Raw genomic sequence first — 22,013 nt, 5'->3', positions numbered from 1 at the left:
CTGTCCCCCCCTGCTCCCCTTCTTGGGCCTCTGTATGCCCCTTTTTGGAAGTGGTACCCCAAGAATCCAGAACTGTCAGGGCACTTGTGGCAGCCGTCCTGCACAATTTTCCCACCAGTTCAGGAGTACTATCCTGCAACTAGTCCCCCAGCTCAGGGTCTGTACCCTTAGGCTGAACATGTGCCTGGCAAGCCAGGACTTCCAGGGGAGTACAACCACCCCCCCAAGGGAAACACATTCCTCATGTGTTGTGTGGGAATCTGCCTGGCCCATGTCTACTGACCCCTGTCCATCTGACAGAGCATCAAGCCCTCCCAAGCCAAAAGTGGTCCAAGGTCATTCCTGGGGTGCTCCGACCTTAGAGCTGGCAACCCACTTGTCCCCTCACTGGGGACTGTCTCCCTTCTCACCCTTACATCTGGACTTCTGCACCCTGCTGTCCAGAGTGGGGCTGTCAGACATCAGCACTGGTGGAATGCTTGTGACAGTCACCCCCCACCCCCCAAGTTCTCCTGACACTATGGGACTCACATCAGTGGATGGTATCCTGGTACAGACCAGGTCTCCCTGCCTGTACCCCCTCTGAAAGCAATCCCAGCACTGGGGCTGAAGATTGGGCACCCTGGGCCTCCGCACACTCCCACCTCTTCTCCTATTCTTGGAAATTATGTGGGACCCTTGTCCCGTCCCTCCTACACTGGGACCTATCTGGGTCACTGCGACCCTTCCCCTCACTCTGAGGGGGAAAACTTGAGCCATCTTCCTTGGGATCAGTCCCCAATGCCATCCCACACACTCTAGCACTCACCCAGAGGTCTGCCTCCAGTGTAAGCTCACTGGGGTCAGAGAACTCACACTCCACCAGGTGTTGGCATAGCTCTGGAAAACTGACTGAACATATACTTTCCAGCAATCAAATCGTACGGCCCCTCACATGTGTTAACCATACTACCCTTCACCCAACCATCCAGTGCCTTGAAAAAGTACCCCACATCATCCCCCATCTGGTGAGACAGTATCTGAGTGCCCTTCAAATTCAATCTAACCCTGTGGGGTGACTCCAAAGTCTCTAACCAGGGCTTTCTCAGTGGGGGTACACCTCTCCCGGTCACTCCCTTCTAATGCCAATAGGGTATCCTTCACAGCATCAGGAATATGACTCCCTGTGCCAGTCCCCCAATCTACCTCAGTGACCCTGTGCACCTCTGGAGCTGCCGTATATGCCTGAGCCCAGGGGTATATGTCACCCCCTCCTTAGAAATCAAGTCTCTGGGTATGTGGACCTTTTCTTCAGTACTGGACATGGTACATTCGATGCCACCATCGGAACCGAACTCTGCTCCCAGCAGTAGATTCAGCAGAGAACTCCCTCTCTGTGGTCTCCCTTCACTTCTCTGGAGCCTCTGCAAAATCATTTTTCCCCTCCTCCTCTTCCTCCTCAGGCCACTGCCATCTTGGGTTTCTGGTTTGAGATCCTTCTGGAGGTTTTAGGGCCTTACATTCTTTGCACTAACAGAGAGACTTAGGACCATCACAAGCTGGGTGCCTCAGTTTTTCTGTAGTCTTCATTCTTTGCCCCTTACAACCCCACCTATGCCCTTGTATCAGTCGGAGCTGCCACCACCAGCAGCAGGCAGAAAAGTAGAGAGCATCAAACTGAAACTAAGGCACTGCTGTGAACAAAGACAATGGTGGTGTTCACTTTCAGTTGTCAGAGCATTAAAAAATCTTAAATTCCATAATTAGTTTTTACAGTACTTCAAATTGGAAAAAAAGATGTGACATATTCACAATGCCCACGCTTTCTGCGGATAAGGAATCCAGTTTCATTCTTGCCAGTTCTGCTTTTTTAAATATTGAGATATATTGTTTTAAAACTGTGTCCTTAAATTGTATTAAGCTGAAATACATTATTCAGACATTAGAAGTCTATTCAGGGCAGCAATGCTCTGCTCAAAGGGGACATATAAATCCTAATGTTCTCAAAGACTTACCTTCATACTGAACTTGTCACAAGCTGATATTCAAGCACAAATCTAAGAAATCCATCACTGGCGTATTATAGAATTCATACATTATGGGCTAAAGCTAAAAATGATAAAAAAAATCATTATCATAAGTTTGAGTAGAGAGGAAAACCTGGCAACACCTCCTTACAATTATTTAACGCAAATAAGGATTATTTAAAGAGGTAACACCTCGAAAGAAACAGGTCGGGCTGTGGAAGAAGAGTAATATTTATTTACAGGAATGCTAGTTTATCAAAATTAATTTCGGGTGAAATGAGGTGACCTGACCTCAACCATGTTTGGCATTATTATTCAAAATGAAAAAAAAAACAGGAGAGTTACTCCAGTGTGCACAGCACATATGCAAATACTAAATGTTGTACAATTACTATATTTTAATGTTGCCAGTTGCTGGATACAATTCTTCAATGAAGTAACATATAACTATAAATTACAATGTATGTACACTTGTGTACCTATATATTTATATGTATGTGTGTGTTACCATGTATATATTTTACATGTCTGAGTGCTGCTATTGTACAAAATGTACTCATGTTTCACAGGGAACTGTGAAATATGGAAAATGTTTGAGGTTCTCTGTAAAATATGGGAGTCCTCATCATTATGACAGCCCTACCGTTGCAGCAGTACTAGGGTTCTGAGGCTTGGAAGACCCAATTAATGCAAATGATAAAGCACATTCTTTGGCAGTATTATTTTCATCAATTTGAGCTAAAAACAACATTCTTGAAAAATCTGCAAAATATGTGGCAAATTATGTTGTAAATGCTGTAAATCTATAACTATGCAATAAAAGCTGCAGCCAAGGAATTGCATAAATCCACCTGTGTCTCTCCACTTTCCATTGTTCTTTGAATAATGTATTCGTGGAAAGTAAACAAAAACTACTTACAATCAGGGCCTATTGTTTGTTGTAGTTTGGAGAAAACAGATATTTCAAGCTAACGGCCCAAACTAAACATGTAATATAAAAAGTACGTAACAGGTAACATGGATAATTAGTCCAATATGCCATCTCGAGGGTCCGATGACAGTAACAAAACACTCGGCCTTTGGCCCTGTGATTTATGAGGTCACCAGAATCTCTCCATAGCAATAACTGATTACCCGTTGTGTACACGTAAATGTATGTAAATCGATATTTTAATTTTTAAAGCAAAATTTTTACTATTTAAAGAGGCCTCCTTTACAAGATGCAGCGCAAACCTTGCAAATAAGAACAAGCATTTGCTATACAATGGGTCTCGCGTTTGCTTGAGTTAGAGTTATTAGCGTTGTAAATGCCTAACTGGATTTTTCTTGCCACATAAATTGAAAATAAAAAGTAAAACAGTTGAGATAAGCGAGCCGATTCCAAGCGCCACGGCCGCCAAGAGCTTGAGCGCGAAGAAGAGACACAAAAAAGAAAAGAAGTTCGCTCGCAGGCAAACGCATTGGCAGTTGTGCAATTATCTATGTAACCGAGTCGATGGCCAAGACGGTAACAAAGCTGCCCCAAGGAGGGACAAATGTAAAGCCTTTACCAATGATAACTAAGGATTTTTTAATGACAAGCCCATGAACGAGTGAAAATGATGGGCGTGCGGTGGGCGTGGTTAAAAGGCCACAGATAGATTACAACATGCCAGAACGCTTGCACACTTGAACTAAAAACAAATCCCTCCCTGTGGTGAAAGCAACAGAAACAATGATTACAACAGAAAAGAACAAAGCAATACTGTAGAATCACAATTAAAAACAGGCATAGTCTTCAATTTATTTCATTCATCAATTTAAATCATCAGAGGCGCATGAGGCACAAACATAGCAAGTACCAAACCCAAACCCAGAATGCAACATCCTTGCTTGTTCATACATTTTTGTGACAAGCATTCAGGGAGCTGTTTCCATCAGAACAGTTTAAGAACAAATGACGTTTTTTCTGTCACAGTAGAAAGGATATTGCCAGGGTCATTGGAATTATGTGATTATGCAGCCACAGTGATTTTTGAAAAATTGTAGATTTGCTGCTCTTGCAACATAAGGCACAGTGGAAGGCTCTTTAAAAAGGTGGACTGGTTACTTTTCTGCAGCATATTGCTATATTTGGATGTTAAACTGGTGCTAATAAAGTGCAGCCAATGCCCAGTGTTAACAAGTTTAGAAATGACAAAATAATGAAGTAATACTATCACAAAATGTGCTACATCATGCAGCATAATTTGCTTTTTATTGCTGCATAATTTATTCATACCTGTCACATAATTTAACCCTCCCCTGCCGCATAATCCCAGTGGCCCAGATTACTTAATGGTGGCCCTTATTAGTGTCTACCACGACACTTACTTCTCATGTGGAAGTAAATTATTTTGGAATATCTGCAGACTGGAAGAATGAGCTTCGGTGAGTCAAGAGAGATTCTGACAACTTACCTTGCAGTATGGTTCCTTCTCCTTTATTTCTGTTGCACCGATGAGTTTCAAGTCCCGCACGTTGTTCTGGAGACCTCGCTCGTACAGAGCTTTGAGCCTTGGGATTTCATCTTGCTCAACTGCTACTATCAGCTATGCAAAGAAAGAGAAAGTATGTGTTGAACACTGCAAATGTACAGCAAGGTCACCTAGAGACAAAAGTTATTTTTTAATATTTGAAGATATTCAGAGAATGAAAATGACCATTCAACATTGGAAACATTCATCCCTAAAGTGTCACTGCGTCAATTTCATTACAGTAGACTGGTATTTTTCCTGTGGTGTGGATTCCCAATAAGAACATGCTGTTTCCCAGGGCATGCTTGTTCCTTCATCGTACAGTGAAATATCTACATGAAAAGCTGCTGTGTAGATTTGCAATGTATCCTTTCTACTACTTTTAATTCATGCATGGAGAATTCCATTTGATGTATGTGCGGTTTGTGAACACTTGCAGTATTTATAGTTTTGTTAGGTCTGGCTTCACAGCACAGCCATCTGTTTGCGTATTGTTATCATTTTCATAAAAAATATAGAGTGGGGTTTGGATCTGCCTAGAGGAGAAATTCTCTCTCAAGTCATATTGTTGGTTGGTTTGTTTATTATTCTGCAAACTATGGAGTGCTTGCATTGCAATGCATGAGAGACTATTTTGCATCTCAAAAGTACACTGGGTGACATTAATATTAAATTATTCATCCCACGAATGCTCTGTATACAGAAAGAAATCATATTTCGTTTTCACTGCAGAAGGCTTCTTTAAAATATTTTATGAGGGACACAAAATAAAAGCCAAACCAACTGGCTCTGCCAATATTGGTTACTGAAGTTGCTCAAGCATCCAATGGAAGCAGTGCATGCCAAATATACAAAGTAAAGAGGAGAAGATATGTAGCAGTGCCCACATAAAAACAATGTTTTTGTATACTGCATGTATGCATAAGATAGTGCTTAATTTGCAATAAAATAAGTGCAGCGGCCCTCATCAGGAGGCTAATACAGTTTGCACCACCAATTGCTCCTATTAGCGCTGCCAATGACAGTACCAACACAGCTACTAACCATCGCACTCCTATAAGTGTGACAATTCAGACTATTTTAGGCCCCCAAAACTATATGAATGGCGTGGGCGGCAGGTATTATTCATGTCAATATATCTTGAAATTATAAACAACTTTAGCTATGCTTATTTCTAAATTAGTCAACGAGTACCATCATGCTGGCAATTAAGTGCTGGTTTCGAGCACCAGAAACCACTAGGTCAAATTAAGCACTAAATGGGTATAAAGTATACAGGGTCACACGTGTGGGCACAGCAAGAGGTTACAGGCTTCTATTTCCACACAGGTTAACTCCAATTGAGGCAACCATGCACACATACAACATAGGTATAAGCACCGATGTACTTATCGAATACACAAATAAACCTATATGCACAGACAACACAGGCACACACCCAATGCACATGTATGCGCACATTCAGTCACCTGAAGTGTCACCAAGTGGTCTCACTTTTCATCAAATATCTTTAATTAGCGTTGGTTCTTTGCCCTAAAACATTTTCCATTCTGGGATGTTATATTTGTGACAGCAGAAGCAAAGTACAATCGATACAAGTACTACAATACAGTGCAATGTTCTGTTGCAAAAAAACATACCAGCTGTTGGAAATTGGGTTTCTGGTTGGCAGAGGGATGCAACCTTTCTAAGCAGGAACCACAATCCTAGTCAGGGTAAGTCATATATACACTAAAAGTTAACCTATGCTTACCCTCTGGTAGCCTGGCACAGAGCAGTTGGGCATAATCTAAGAGGCAATGTGTAAAGTATTTGTGCAACACATTAAACAGTAAGCCAGTGAAAACACCATACAAAAAGACACTGGTCAGAAAAATAGAGCATAATTTTAGGAAAGTAAGACCAAACTACAAACTCCAATAAGCAGAAGTCGAGATATGATTTTTTAAAACAATAAATGAAACTATAGTGCTTAGAAGCAGAAAGCGCCAACCAGGGCTACCTGATCGTGCTAGACCAGGCCAAAGTCAAACATTCAGGTGGACTGCGATGGAGTGCAGGCCGGCTACAAGACTCGCTCAGGGCCCGCTGAGCAAGAGTACCTTGGGCCATAAGATGCAACTGTTCTGACCAGTGTAATGATGTCAATGTGTCGGTTCTGGGTCCGTGGTGAAGAAGGCAGTGAAGCGATGTGTCGACGTTGATCTGAAGGATGAAGGTGATGTGTCAATTCTGGGTCATGTAGAGGGGACAATGCATTGTGCAGTCAGCAATACGGTGCTCCGATTCTTGCAGCAGCGGTGCGTTGTCATCGACGGCGATGCGGCGTCCTAGATCCTCGCAGCAGCTTTAATGCGGTAGTGAAGCGTCAATGGGGTGGTTGATGCATCAATTCCAATCGACAAAGTGAGGCCGATGTGCGGTTCTGTGCAGGATCAGCCAGAAAAAAACAGTTTTAAGGGCCCAGGACTGGGTTGGCACCACTTAGCAGAGCAGGACTCATAGCTGACCCAAGCAGGATTGTTGGAAGAATTTTCTGTCCCGAGACTACAGAAAATAGGAGGCAAGGCAGCAAGCCCTTGTAGTCAATCTGTGTTCCAGCAATGCAAGTCCATTCCCTCTCACCCAGGCAGGGGAACAGCAGGCAGCAGGGCCGCACAACAAGGCAAAAGTCTAGCAAGGCAGGGTGCAGCAGAGTAGCAGTTCTTTAAGCAGTCCTTCTTCCTGGCCAGAAGTGTACTGATTTGGTGGGGCCAGACACCCAGTACTTATACCCAGTTGTGTCTTTCAAGTGGAAGAGACTTCAAAGAAGGGTCTTTGAAGTGCACAGTGGTCCTTTCTTCCCAGTCCTTGCACCAGACTATCAGAAAGGGGTAAATCAGCCCTTTGAGTGGGGACCAGCACTGCATACTCCGGTGTAAGTGTCACCTCTCCCATCCCTTCCTGCCCAGGAAGAGACATCAGAATGCAGATGAGTGCACATAATCTTCCGGTGTTTTTGGCTGTCTAGAGGGACTGTACAACGTGTAGCTGTCAATTACTCCAGATGTGTACTGGAGACAGGCTGCAGGCACACACAGTTGTAAGAGCAGAGAAATGTCTACTTTCGAAAAGGGGCATTTCCAAAATAGTAATGTTAAAGCTGACTTTGCCAGTAAACAGAATTTATCATTACACTTCAATGATATTAAACATGACATAGCTACTCCTTCTCAATCAGGAATTAAAGCTTACAAATGTAACAAGGAATTCCCATTGTTAAGCCTTGAAAGGGGTAGGCCTCACTGTAGGGAAAAAGACATTTGGGAGTTTTTCACTACCAGGGCATGCAAAACTTAAAAATACATACCCTAACTTTACTTACACGGCACCCTCCCCTATGAGCTACCTATGGCCCACCTTAGGGGTGACGTGCAATAAAAGGGGAGTTTGAGGCTTGGCAAAGGGTTTTAAATGCCAACTTGAGGCGGCAGCAAAATGACTGCCCTCACAGGCTATGCAATGGCAGGCCTGAGCCATGATTAGTGGGCTACTGGAGTGGGTGGCACAATAAGTGCTGCAGACCCACTAATAGCATTTATAGGCCCTGGGCCTATGTAGTGCACTTTACTGGGTACTTATAAGTAAATTCAATATGCCAATTGGGGGTTGGACAAATATTACTGTGATTTAGGGGAGAAAGCACCAGCACTTTAGCACTGGTTAGTAGTGGTAAAGTGCACAGAGTCCTAAAACCAGCAAAAACAAGGCCAGAAAATGGAGAAGGGCAGGCAAAAGGTTGGGGGCGCGAAGGGGAGACCACCCTAAGGCTGTCAGGTGTAACACGTGTCCTCCTCAGTTGAAAGTGGGAGGAGTTACTCAATCCATTGGGAGTTCTCTTCAATAAGGTGGAAAAAACTGGAGAGACCATCAGCATTGGCGTGTTCTGATCCCAGATGGTGTTCCACCGTAAAGATCATTCCCAGCAGCTTGGGATTTTCACCCCTCATCTGCATGAGCCATCTGAGGGGCCTGTGGTCTGCCTGAACCAAGAAATGAGTCCCAAACATGTATGTCTCAGCTTCTTCAGTGTCCAGACCACAGCAAAAGCTTTTCTTTCAATGATATGCTCCCTGTTTCTGTGGGAGTAACCTACTAATTAAGGCTACTGGTTGGTTTAGGCCTTCATCATTAGCTGTGCTAAGACTGCCCCTGTGCCATGCTCTGAGGCACCTGTTTGCACGACTGATTGCTCGGAGAAGTCAGGTGCATTTGAGGGTGTCAAAGGGTTTTTGACAAGACTGTCCAAATCACCAATCTGGTCTGCTTCTTCAAAGTCAACTCAGTTAAGGGGGCAACAATGGTGCCATACCCCTAACAAATGTTCTGTAGTAGCCTGTGATGGCTAACAAGGCTTTTACTTCTGTTTGGGTTTTAAGTGGTTGCCAGGCCACGATGGTTTTAATCTTGGCCTGGAAAGTCTGCACCTTGCCCCAACCTACCAGTTGTCCCAAATACATCACAGAACACTGTCCAATCTGCACTTACTGGCTTTGATGGTCATGTCTGCCTATTGCAGCCTCGCGGCGGTGGTGTAGGTGTTTCTCTCAGCTGGAACTATAGACAGCGATGCCATCTAGGCAGGTGACACAAAAGGCCTCCTTACCGGCCAGGATCCTGTTGACCAACCTTTGGAAGGTAGCCGGGGCAATTATCAATCCGAAGGGCATCACCTGAAACTGGAAGTGGCCTTCTGGGGTTGAAAATACTGTCCTCTCTTTAGCTCCCTCAGTCAAGGTGACCTGCCAGTACCCTGATTTCAAACCAAAGGTACTGAGGAATTTGGCAGTGTGTACCCTGTCAATGAGCTAACCAGCTCGAGGGATGGGGTGTACATCAGTCCTGGTGACTGAGCTGAGTCCTCTGTGGTCCACACAGAACTGAAGTTCTGGTGTTGTCCCAGTGGGGCAGCCTCTGGTACCAACACAACAGGGCTGGACCAGGGGACTATTAGAGGGCTCAATCACCCCTAAGGCCAGCATCTTAGAGACTTCTTCCTTGATGCTGGCTCTCACCCTATCTGACAACCTGTAAAGTGTGTTCTTTACAGTGGGATGTCTTCTGTCAATATCGCAGATGCACAGATGTGTAAATCCAGGGGTGAAGGAAAACAGTGACGCAAACTGTCCCTGCAACTGGTAACAGTCACCCTGCTGCTCTGAGGTCAGGGTGGAAAGGAGGTTGACACTCTCCACTGACCCATCCTGTTCTTCTGCAGAGAGGAGGTCAGGGAGCGGTTCAATATCCTTTTCTGCTCCCTCATCTGTCACAAGAAGCATGCTCACTTCGGACCTCTCGAAGTGAGGCTTGAGCCTGTTCACATGGAACACCCTTAGGGAGTTTCTAGGAGTCTGGAGGCCCACCATATTGGTTGGCCATGAATTGATATTGCTGGTCACTGGCTACAAGAATTCAAAAATATGTATCTTACATCTCAAGGTGTGACCATTATTCCTGCTAATGCAACAATATTGCAACACAACCTTTGTGAATATAACATAGGAACAAGAATTGTATTTCATGTTGCAATAAACAGCATCTTTTGGTCTACCTTATAATCTGAAATTAACATGGAGTGTCTTTACTTATGTGTCATGCACTACCAGTCCAATAAAAAAAACATTATTTATTGTGCATAGCACCACATTGGTCCATAAGAAGTGAAGCTACTGATAACAGTTGCACAACTCTTAGATAGTATGTGAAAATATCTCCTCCACAAAATAAGTAAACAAAAGTAAGAAACAGAATTACCTTGCCACATTTCTTGTATGGAATCCCCTTCTGATCGCAGTAATCATAGCAGAGGGAAGCACCTTTTACACATAGTTTGGCTTTGAGAGACCCAGGTGTATAGTAAATTCCAGAGTGAATTACTCCACTGTTATGTCCGCTCTGATGACTAGCTGAATCAAAGAGACAAAGACACAAATTACTCAAGCAGAACCGGCTTTAAAAAAAAAAAAAAAAAAAAAAAAAATTCTACCTATGTTCCTAGTGCTACAACCCTCAAGAGCTCAAGTGGTTGATTAAAAGTGAACTATGAGGTAACGTATTTTGCAGAAAGGCACAAGGCAATTAGATGGGAAAGGTAAGAACTGCTAGTCCCAAAAACACAAACTTTACAACACGCCTAGGCCTTCCCACTGAAAAGAATATGGTTGTGCTGCACTTAATACAAGAAAGTTGCCCCCTTGTACATGTAAGGCAGATGGTGCAAACTACCATTCGAACAGAACAACAATATGGTCAGTGCCGGAGAAAAACTCCAGCAGCTCCAAAATTATGGAGTGGACAGTAGGCGGGGGTGGTTGTGGTTTGGTCTTTGACATTTGATGCTCCTTAAATTCACATGTCAGAACACATCATTTAGACATTTCGCAGCAGTAGCGACGGAAGGTTAAAACTTTTGGTGCAAGTGTCTCCAAGTCCAGGCATAAGCTGACATTCAAAACTGTACAGAAATCAATGAACAGGAGCAACCTTGAAAGAAAATCCTCTCCTGATCCTCAAGTGGTGCCTTTCTGCAATAAGATCTGTTGCTGTTCCCAAAAAGAAAGAGGACATAGAACTGAGAGACTGATAAAAGGACATGAAGCAAATGCACCACAATAAGTTTGGATGTGCTGCTCGTCACATCTTGAAAGCCCAGTTCGGCACACTAGGCCAAACTGTCAGGAACTGAAGAGACCGAGCACTGAGATCAAACATAGCTCCCAATTAGAGGAATATTGCAGCTCTGCTGTCTTAAAACCACCTCCGAGCCGGTCAGGGGCCATGCCAGAGGTGGGGAAGTACACTGATCTGAAATGCAAAATACCTTTTTTCCCAGGGATTTTTTTATGCTTTTTGTTGTGCTTGTGGGATGTACCAGAGAAGTGGCAAATATTTCATTTTATATTTTCAGCAATGATCTGTGATAAGACACGTGTTACTGCTGATCCAGTTTCAACCCATAAAATAACAAGGAGGGATTGTTTCTTATTTCAGTCCACCAATGACTGCAAGGTACTTCTAAATAGAAGCTTGAGTCAACCCTATGGTGCTACTGGTCAGCTCTTCAATCAAGATATGTTAGTTGAGAGAACTTATCCCAGAAATGGAGGGATGACTTACCCCTATAGTGCAACATGTTCGAGTGAACCTCTCACTTTAAATCCACAGATTGACCCTGCCCTGGGCAAAGTAGTCTGGAATCATTAAATAAGTTACGGTAAGAAGTGGCCAAAACATCAAAGGAAAATAAGGACTATGCATTGAACTGGGGGAGGGCCTCTGGAGCTCTTTCACTGGCCTCGAAGGAGCCAGTACTCATTTCCCCACACACACACACAGAAAGACTGGGAAGACACGAACAGTCAATGACTGCCATATGGTATTTTTAAAGTACTTGGAGAGACTGCATGACACTTGTAGTAGCTGAAATGTTTTCCACCTGAACAGGAATCACACTGTTAATAGTGAGTCAACTGCAGGAAATTGCCTTGTGCTGCAGTGAACAGAGTTTAAAGACATATTCTGTCCAGGCAGCTTTCTCATACATGGGAATAAAGATCAAAGCATGCATAATGACCCAGACAGTTGGAAATAATGCCCTTGCAAGGGCCAGGTCATTTCCAGTCTGCATCAATTTGGGGACAAAAGTGAACAAGCATGCAGGGTTGATGGCCAAGCTGTGTGCAGCACAATCTGTACAAGAGTTGCGTAGCTGCATAGGGCTTAGGTCTAGGACCCCGAAAAGTAGTGTCTGGGGTGGAAGACCACCCTTTGAGTGCAACTAAATGAGTGCCAGGGCATGGCACTGCTCAAAATGCATGGCACCTGTAAAGAGTCAGGATGGTTGGTATTCATGAGTGTTTTGGAATGTTTATCCCTTGTCTACATCACAAAAACTAAGAAACAATCCATTGCTACCACCACAGACTTACAAAACAATAAAGTTGTATTATTCCACTTTTTCTGTCAATCAATCGGTGATTTGTAAAGCATGATTAATCACCTGTAGGGACTCAAGGTGCTGTTTGTGGACGTGCTTCTCAGTTGAAAAGCCAGGTCTTGAGGTCCTTCCTGAACTGCTTCAGTGATGCGGTCTGCCTGAACTTGAGAGGTAGCGTGTTCTATGTCTGGGCTGCTAGGTAGGAGAAGGATCTTCCTCCTGCTGTGCTTTTCTGGATCTTGGGAATGGCTGCAAGGGTGAGTTGGGTAGAACGGAGATGTCTGTGGGGTACGCAGAAGGCAAGGCGTAGTTGAGGTACACTGGTCCTATGTTGTGCAGTGCCTTGTAGGTGTGGATCAGGAGTTTGTATTTGATGCGCTTGTTGACTTGAAGCCAGTGTAGGTCTCTGAAGTGGGAGGAGATGTGGTTGTGTCAGGGGATTTCCAGGATGAGTCTGGCTGCTGCATTCTGGATTCTTTGCAGTCTTGATTGTAGTTTCTTGGTGATGCCGGCATTGACTACGTTGCCGTAGTCCAGTTTGCTAGTGAGGAGTGTTTGGGTGACTGTCTTCCTCGTGTCGGAGGGTATCCACCTGAAAAACTTTCACAGGAATTGGAGGGTGTGGAAGCATGATGATGAGATGGCGTTGACTTGGCGGGTCATGGATAGAGAGGAGTCCAGGATGATGCCCACGTTGCCTGCGTGGTCCGTGGGGGCGTTTCTGAGTGCGGTGGGCCACCAGGAGTCCTTCCAGGTGGAAGTGGTGGAGCCGCTTAGGAGGAGCTCTGTCTTGTCCGAGTTGAGTTTGAGGCAGCTGGCTTCCATCTAGGCGGCAACTGCTCGCATCGCATCGTGGAAATTTCTCTTGGCCTTTGCAGAGTCCTCAGACAGAGAGAGGGTCAGTTGGGTATCATCAACCTGGGAGACTATGTTTAGCCCCTGCTGTCTGATGATCTTGGCAAGCGGGCCATGTAGATGTTGAAGTGTCGGGCTGAGTGAAGATCCTTGTGGCACTCGCAGCACGTGTCTTTGGGTTCTGACTTGAGCGTGGTAGTCTGACATTCTGTGTTATTCCGGTGAGGAAGGGCCTGATCCAACCCAGTGGTTTATCTTGGATGCCGGTGTCGTGTAGTCTGGCGCAGAGGGTGGAGTCGGAAACAGTGTCAAATGCAGCGGAGAGGTCGAGGAGGATGAGTGCGGCCGTGCCTCCGTGGTCTAGCATGATGGATATGTTGTTGGCGGCTGCTAAGAGTGTGGTTTCAGTGCTGTGGTTGCTTCTGAATCCTGATTGGGATGGGTCTAGGATTTGGGGGGAGGATGGTGTGCTTCGGTCAATACTGCTGCTTAGATGCCATTTTAATACATGTTCTTAAGGAGGCTGAAGGCCAAGTGCACAAGCCAAGTGCAGGCTCATAGAATTCCTACAATTAATGCATGCATGAGCTGAGCCATCAGTGAACAGATGAAAGCTTCAAAGGAGGTGCATGAGGGTCAGCCTCAAACACAGCACCACCCTTAGAGAAGGTTTTAGGGGCACACCCACTCCAAGCTGATTGACAAAGCTTCATATCCCGGTCACCAGCAGCCCTACTGCTCTATCGAAAAAAAGAGTTGAAAATGAAAGGAGCATAACCTTTGTGTAAACAACGGTTTTGAGCCTGTGGTCCAGGGACCCCTGGGGGTCAACGAATGTCACTCAAAGATCCACGACTGCTTAGAAAATGTAATAGCAATGAAGTGTACGTAAATAAAGAAGCAAAATGTAAAATTAAAAATATTAAAACATTATGTAAATCAGAAGGAATTTGAAAGAGGAGGTTACAAATGAAATTAGTATCCTCAGATTGATTCATGGGAGCAGTGCAAGTGCATGAAGCAGAATATAGTATGGATGATAACTGTCCTCAGTTGAATTTAAAAAAGCTCCAACTTTTTTTTACATTTATTTGTGAATTATTTAAATTGTTTCATCATCTGTGTACTTGTTTGGTTGATGAATGTTGTTTCTTTATTTGTTATGTATTGTTTTGCAGTTCAAATAATCTAAAATGCTTAGGCAGCGGTTCCCTTGTTACAGCGATGACTTTGGGTGGGGGGCTGTCCTGGCTTCCATTAATCACTCAGTTGGTCTCCGGATTCCAATAAGGATTCACTGGGGGTCCCCAAGTTCCAGTAATAATTAAGTGGGGGTCCACCACAGAAGTCAAAAGGCCTAGAACAACTGGTTTAAATGAGGTCTGCACAGTCCCAATACTGATGAATTGGCAATGGCAGGTTTGTCCTGTAACTTAGTGAACCCCCTTCTAAACATGCTGAAAACATTAAATAGGACTGGCTGGCCCCTTTGATGCAGTTAGTGTGTTCATGCTTCAGAGTCCATCCTTGGACTTTCGGGTCTCCAACTCACTTTTGGAAGGGCCTAGTGAGGTAGGAGGCCATTGGTTGGCTGGGTGACTTGACATTCAAAATGTTTTACTGTGAACTTGCACATAGAATGCAAGTTTTCCAAACTGTTATCAAGGATACGTCTTTACTTTCTACTTCTGCATTCGAAACATGCATAGATTAATTGGGGGCGGCAACTTCTGAATGAGAAACAAAGAGATAAATATAAGCACTGTGCTCCTGCAGTGTTGAAACAGCATATTATCAAAACAATGTTTGAGTCTGCGAAGCTGTGCTACCACCTCCAAGACTTGGCAACTGTGCAGAAGTCAAATTCCATGTGAACTTTTAAGTAGGCAAGGTGAGGTTCTAGAGAATTTACACCTTCTCCAGCCTGGGTAATGGTGTTGGTGTGTGCAGTGGAGTATCCCCTGCTTTCAAAACAGACAACATTGATGCATCAAGGGAATACGGATACTGGATTGTCTTCACTACACACACAGCCTGTGTGCTGCAAGGACCAAAGTTCAACGAGTGATTCCGAGGGATTAGAAATGGAATCAGAGAGGAAGGAGACTGAAAGCAAACAAAATAATACAAGGGATGCTTCTGGGGGTCAGATCCAACTAAGCTAAAACGTTTGATCGGTTGTAGGTAAGCTCATTTTATGCACTAGCCATGAAATCCAATAAACAAAAAACAATTGAGAAAAAACTGAATATGAGCATATTCCATACAGTGATGTCTTACCGTGTGAAATGTTAAAATAAAACAAATATCATACCTAGCTCTTTCTCCTTTTCCACCACGCTAAACGAAAGAGAGGGATGTCGCAAGATCAGCTCCCGGGCAGTTGCCAACCCCACAATTCCACCACCAACAACGACCACATTGCATGTGCTAAAAGAAAAAGGATAGATTTACTAATGACATACACAGCACTTCTTTCCTGACTGGACTGGACTTTAGAAGCATCTATTATTTTCCATCAGGATGTAATGACCGAGCTCTGCCAGAGATTTCAAACATAGGCCTTTCCTTTTAAGCAGAACATGTACAGGGAGTGCAGAATTATTAGGCAAGTTGTATTTTTGAGGATTAATTTTATTATGGAACAACAACCATGTTCTCAATGAACCCAAAAAACTCATTAATATCAAAACTGAATATTTTTGGAAGTAGTTTTTAGTTTGTTTTTAGTTTTAGCTATGTTAGGGGGATATCTGTGTGTGCAGGTGACTATCACTGTGCATAATTATTAGGCAACTTAACAAAAAAAATATATATACCCATTTCAATTATTTATCATTACCAGTGAAACCAATATAACATCTCAACATTCACAAATATACATTTCTGACATTCAAAAACAAAACAAAAACAAATCAGTGACCAATATAGCCACCTTTCTTTGCAAGGACACTCAAAAGCCTGCCATCCATGGATTCTGTCAGTGTTTTGATCTGTTCACCATCAACATTGCGTGCAGCAGCAACCACAGCCTCCCAGACACTGTTCAGAGAGGTGTACTGTTTTCCCTCCTTGTAAATCTCACATTTGATGATGGACCACAGGTTCTCAATGGGGTTCAGATCAGGTGAACAAGGAGGCCATGTCATTAGATTTCCTTCTTTTATACCCTTTCTTGCCAGCCACGCTGTGGAGTACTTGGACGCGTGTGATGGAGCATTGTCCTGCATGAAAATCATGTTTTTCTTGAAGGATGCAGACTTCTTCCTGTACCACTGCTTGAAGAAGGTGTCTTCCAGGAACTGGCAGTAGGACTGGGAGTTGAGCTTGACTCCATCCTCAACCCGAAAAGGCCCCACAAGCTCATCTTTGATGATACCAGCCCAAACCAGTACTCCACCTCCACCTTGCTGGCGTCTGAGTCGGACTGGAGCTCTCTGCCCTTTACCAATCCAGCCACGGGCCCATCCATCTGGCCCATCAAGACTCACTCTCATTTCATCAGTCCATAAAACCTTAGAAAAATCAGTCTTGAGATATTTCTTGGCCCAGTCTTGACGTTTCAGCTTGTGTGTCTTGTTCAGTGGTGGTCGTCTTTCAGCCTTTCTTACCTTGGCCATGTCTCTGAGTATTGCACACCTTGTGCTTTTGGGCACTCCAGTGATGTTGCAGCTCTGAAATATGGCCAAACTGGTGGCAAGTGGCATCGTGGCAGCTGCACGCTTGACTTTTCTCAGTTCATGGGCAGTTATTTTGCGCCTTGGTTTTTCCACACGCTTCTTGCGACCCTGTTGACTATTTTGAATGAAACGCTTGATTGTTCGATGATCACGCTTCAGAAGCTTTGCAATTTTAAGAGTGCTGCATCCCTCTGCAAGATATCTCACTATTTTTGACTTTTCTGAGCCTGTCAAGTCCTTCTTTTGACCCATTTTGCCAAAGGAAAGGAAGTTGCCTAATAATTATGCACACCTGATATAGGGTGTTGATGTCATTAGACCACACCCCTTCTCATTACAGAGATGCACATCACCTAATATGCTTAATTGGTAGTAGGCTTTCGAGCCTATACAGCTTGGAGTAAGACAACATGCATAAAGAGGATGATGTGGTCAAAATACTCATTTGCCTAATAATTCTGCACTCCCTGTATACTAAATTAGGACATTTGTCATGATACCCTGGGATTAATACTTTTGGTCAACCTAGGGTGGAAACCACGACTGGATCTTCAGAAGGACCTGCATGGTAAAGAGAAAAGGCCCAGATATACTAACTTTCTAGTCACAAAAAGCAGTTGTAATTTGGGACCAGAAACTTCTTTTGTGAACCCAATTTATGTACTAATAAATTGGTTCGCAAAATAAGGATTTGGATTGAGTAGTAATCTGACCTACCTAATTTTCATTAGGTAGATTGCAAATTGCGACTCAGTTTGATAGGCCACAATCACAGGGATGTTGGCCTGCAAGGTTAAGCAGATGACCCCACCTGTGATTGTTTTTGAATACAGTATAAAAAGAAAAAAACAGACCATTTTCCTTAAAGGAAATAGGGCTGCTTTTTTTTTTTTTTTTTTTTTTTAATTCTTCTAAAAAAAAAGTTTCTCAGAGATGGCAGGGGTTGCCTGAACAACTGCCTACTCCCCAGAAACCTGTAGCCTAATTCACAAATGGAAGGGTCAAAGGATACCCCTTCCCTTTTGTGAATGAGTTACCAGTTAGTACCCTCTTGGGGTGGGCAACTTTACAATAGCTTTGAACAGAATTCCAATTGCAGATCATTGATACATCTGCTACAGTTTTGGTATCAAAACACGTCCCTTCCAAAAGACAAATCAATATCTGTTTGCAAACCCATTTTAAGAGTCTGTAAAACTTTATGGACTCCTAAAATGGGTTTTGCACAATGCCAGAGAAGTTTTTGGAGTCATAAACTCTGAATCAGGTTGTTTGGGCCAGGTCTACTAAACGATTTTGTGTTCACAAAGACCTAGCAATATTTTGGCTGGGCATTCATGAGATGACATATGGAACAAACAAAACAAAGTCATAACAGTCATGCTCAGACTTGTAAATGACCACCCATGTCAATTAGGAAAATCATGGAAATTCACTGGTCGTCGAGGACTTTGTGGTGGGAATGGGACCAAGGAAGAATCTGACTTGGAGTAAAGTGGCTGCCAATTATAACACAAATATACTCACTCAAATCCACTAAAACGTATCCAGGTATATAAAGTGACTGGAATTATTCTGGCAATAATGATTAACTTCTTGTTTTAAGAAGCAAATGTGAAGTATGTGGTCAAGGCAGAATTTTGCGTGACAAGACAAAGACAGTAGTTTGCTAAGGATTCAACTTTCTTCCTGTACACTACCCTACAGTGCCCAAGTGTTGTGACCGGCTGAGTGCACGTGCCGATGTGTTGTGTGCCCCTGAACCAAGAATGATCAAATTCTGTGGGCCAATGTTTGGCGTGAGCTGCAGAGGAGACTGCCACAAACAGCAGCCTTGGTGCTGGCCTCAAGCCTTGACTCCAGAGGGGCGAAAGTAGCAGTGTGCAGGGCAAAACTCCCTCGCATTACTCACTGGGTAACAGCAACAGGGAGGAAGTAACAATGCTAAGCAGGTCTGTCCTGTGTTACGCCGGAGGGAAGATGGAGCCTTGACAGGACGCATCTGCTGTTGCTATAACCCAACGGCTTAACATGAAGTGAAAACGTACCTCCTACCTTAATAGCATTAGACTTATATGAAAACCCTGCCCGTCAACTTCAATACTAGACACATCCCTTACCTCTTGGACAGCTTATATTAAACCTGATTGTGTAGGTTTGAATATTCTATAAGGAAAGGCTGCTGGTGAAATGGGAGTAAACAAACAGTGGTGTAAGTGGGGAGCTGCCTTGGGGAACCGGGGACAGACTATTTTGTTGGCGGTGCGAACAGGAACATTTTCAAAATTGCATTGTTTGATGAACGCCAACTCCAAACCTGGTATGGTAGTCTCTAAATCCTTTTTTTTACTGTCCTCTGGGTTTTTAGAAATGCCACAGAACCCCCTTGCCTCCAGTAAAAAAAAAAAAACACTACCCCTGTTAAGTTGTCTTCAAACAATACAATCTTCACAAATGCTACTGGTCTAATACGCTTGCTAATAGACCAATTGCAACTATGTTTGCCCCTCTAACCTGGCCTGCAGGCCCTCGGGACACTTCCCACTCAAGAACCCCCACACTTTTTACACAGTCTGGCGCAAGTCCAGCTGTGCTAACGCCACTCCTGCTAGAAACAGTGGTAAAGCGACCTTTGCCACACCAGCAAAACAAGCCTGGGCGCTCTCAGGGGTCAAAGTTCGATGGAGACATTAAGACGCCTTCTTACGGTTCTCTGCTGCTTGCGAGCTGCTGATGAAAGGTCACTCCTTGCAACAATGCGTCCACTCAATAATACTCTCAGTAATACAAAGGGATCGGGTGCCCGGAGAAGGCAGGTCTCATGCACAGTGCTTCACTGGGGCCAACCTTGATTTCCCCTTAACTTTAATGAAAGTTCGCACTGCGAAACGACATCTCTCATACCAGATCACCCTTTTGTTCTAAAACACCTAACTGGCATAAAGTGGCATTGTTGTTGCCAATTGGAGATCTCTGTACGTTGTACAAGTGTATTCTTGAGCGTATAGCGTCACAGGGCGACGCAGCATTTCACAAAAACAGAGATAATTCAACAGAATAATTTAATTTTCAAAAAATAAAGTTTTGTTATGGAACTGTTTTACAAACTTGACATTTCAAAGTGCCTTTGAAAAGTAAACATTTACCAAGTACACTCTCTTCTCACGGGCCACACTTCAGTGGCCGCAGGTGCAGACTAGCAGTGGACACAAGTGAACTCTCATGGCTGCTGCCCTGGGCTGCAATCATCCCCGTCCGTAGCCTAGGGCGCAGTTGTGAGCACGTTGTTTTCCTTTAGAACAGTTTAAAAATGTTGACTTCGTGTTTTCAGGAGACAGCAGGCAGAGATCACCAGCAGAGGAGAAAGAACAGAGATCTCACGTTGACGCATCTCAGCAGGAAGCGGTGCGTATAGTTACGACTTATACTTTGCATTCCGGTAGATACATTTCCTACATAAAACTTCAGGGATGTATTACTGCCTTGGAAAACAGTTTGGCATTCACGCATTGGCCTTAACGAAACGCGTCGTGCTTAGGACCGTGGGATAAGGCCTGGGCGGTCACACAGAGTGCACCTAGGTAAAAACTGACTGCAAGGGACTACAGGAAGATCTAATGTAGCGCCAGCATCTCCTTCAATGAAGCATCCATCCTTGCATGGACTCTGCCCCCGAGCACAAGAGGCTGGGTGACACTGGGGGAATTACCAAAGCCTTTGTCCTGAAGAAATACAAACTGTTTTCATTCAACACAGGCACTTCTACAGACTTCTCTGAGTGCACACTGTAGAGGACTACACCCAGTACAGCGCTCTGGACGTCTAAGATGTGATGGGTAGTTTTTAAAGCTGACTTCGTGAAAGATTTGCAGCCATATATTCACCTATCTGCATAATATCGACCCTCCCCCATGTAGTGCCTCGCGGTCTTACCATTTTAGTTATTAACGCTTGCCAAGTCATACAAGCACATCTTAGTGTGTTGAGGGCGACCACGGACCACCTAACTGGCACAAGAGTATGTAGACTTACGAGGAGTCCCTCAGTATTGTTCCTGCCTCCCTTTCCTTCATTCCACAGAGGTTTGACACCTTGTTCTGAAGGACCTGGAACCCCAACACATTAACGAACAGGGCACCCAGTGCTACTGCAGTACAGGGTGCAGCGGGATGCTGCCTAAAGAAGATCAAGAGGAGAACAGACTTGTCCAACCCGAGGCTACCACCCCAGATGGAGGAGATGGAAATGGCTGGAGAGCACACCTTAAAGTCAGCAGGCTAGGCCCCTTTCAAAGCGAATTGCTGATCTTGGCACCGCTGCAGGGATTGTAATACCCCACCAAAAACATCTAAAGACGATGATTACTGCACTCAAGCTGTAATAATCAGAACCTTTTACCACTGGTGCCCTTGGGCTTAACCTTGCCATTGAGCCAAAACCTCAGCAATAAGCACACCAATTTAACATTTAACCCTCATGTTAACGAAGTCAAGAAATTCAAGGCTTACTCAGGGATGCAATGGGGTTAAAGCCTCAGAACTCAACAAGCCACCACAATGAGTTTTTTACAGAATATCCAGTGTTTAGCGTTTTGAAAAGATGAAATAGTTTACTATAATCACTCATGATGTAATACGATACATAAATAGATGTGTATGTAACAAATTACAATGGAGGTAGTCACTATTACTTGCAAATAGTTAACATCAAGAACAGCCTGGGCCAGTGCTACTCAAACGTTTATAACCAAACCCATATTTTAGTACGACAAACATTTGTGACCCATATAGCTTTCATGGACATGAGGCAGGTGATTTTTTAAAGTAACTAAAGCACTGCGTGGTAGATCATTGTCATTCACAGACAGTGCATTTTCCATTAAAATGGTCACTGAATTTGTACAGACCTAAATTTTACTGATAAAACTATATTACACACAAATGATAATGTGTGGAAATCTGGTTTCAATGAATATTCTTTACTTGTGGATCACCAAGTAATG

General features: G+C 43.8%; 1 protein-coding gene across 1 annotated transcript in view; it reads right to left on the bottom strand.

Moving 5' to 3' along the window:
* L2HGDH (L-2-hydroxyglutarate dehydrogenase) overlaps nucleotides 1-22,013 on the bottom strand; it is a 108,140-nt gene that overhangs the window by 82,747 nt on the left and 3,380 nt on the right. Inside the window, exons 2-4 of the mRNA XM_069208690.1 lie at nucleotides 15,646-15,761; nucleotides 10,295-10,446; nucleotides 4,445-4,576 (exon numbers count right to left, since the gene is read on the bottom strand). Coding sequence (XP_069064791.1) covers nucleotides 4,445-4,576; nucleotides 10,295-10,446; nucleotides 15,646-15,761 — 400 coding nt within the window. The remainder of the gene's footprint in view (nucleotides 1-4,444; nucleotides 4,577-10,294; nucleotides 10,447-15,645; nucleotides 15,762-22,013) is intronic.

The sequence above is a fragment of the Pleurodeles waltl genome, chromosome 9 (assembly GCF_031143425.1).
Source record: "Pleurodeles waltl isolate 20211129_DDA chromosome 9, aPleWal1.hap1.20221129, whole genome shotgun sequence".
In the NCBI taxonomy this organism is placed as follows: Eukaryota; Metazoa; Chordata; class Amphibia; order Caudata; family Salamandridae; genus Pleurodeles; species Pleurodeles waltl.
Note: the sequence above shows the minus strand (reverse complement) of the source record. Positions and strands in the feature narration are given on the sequence as shown.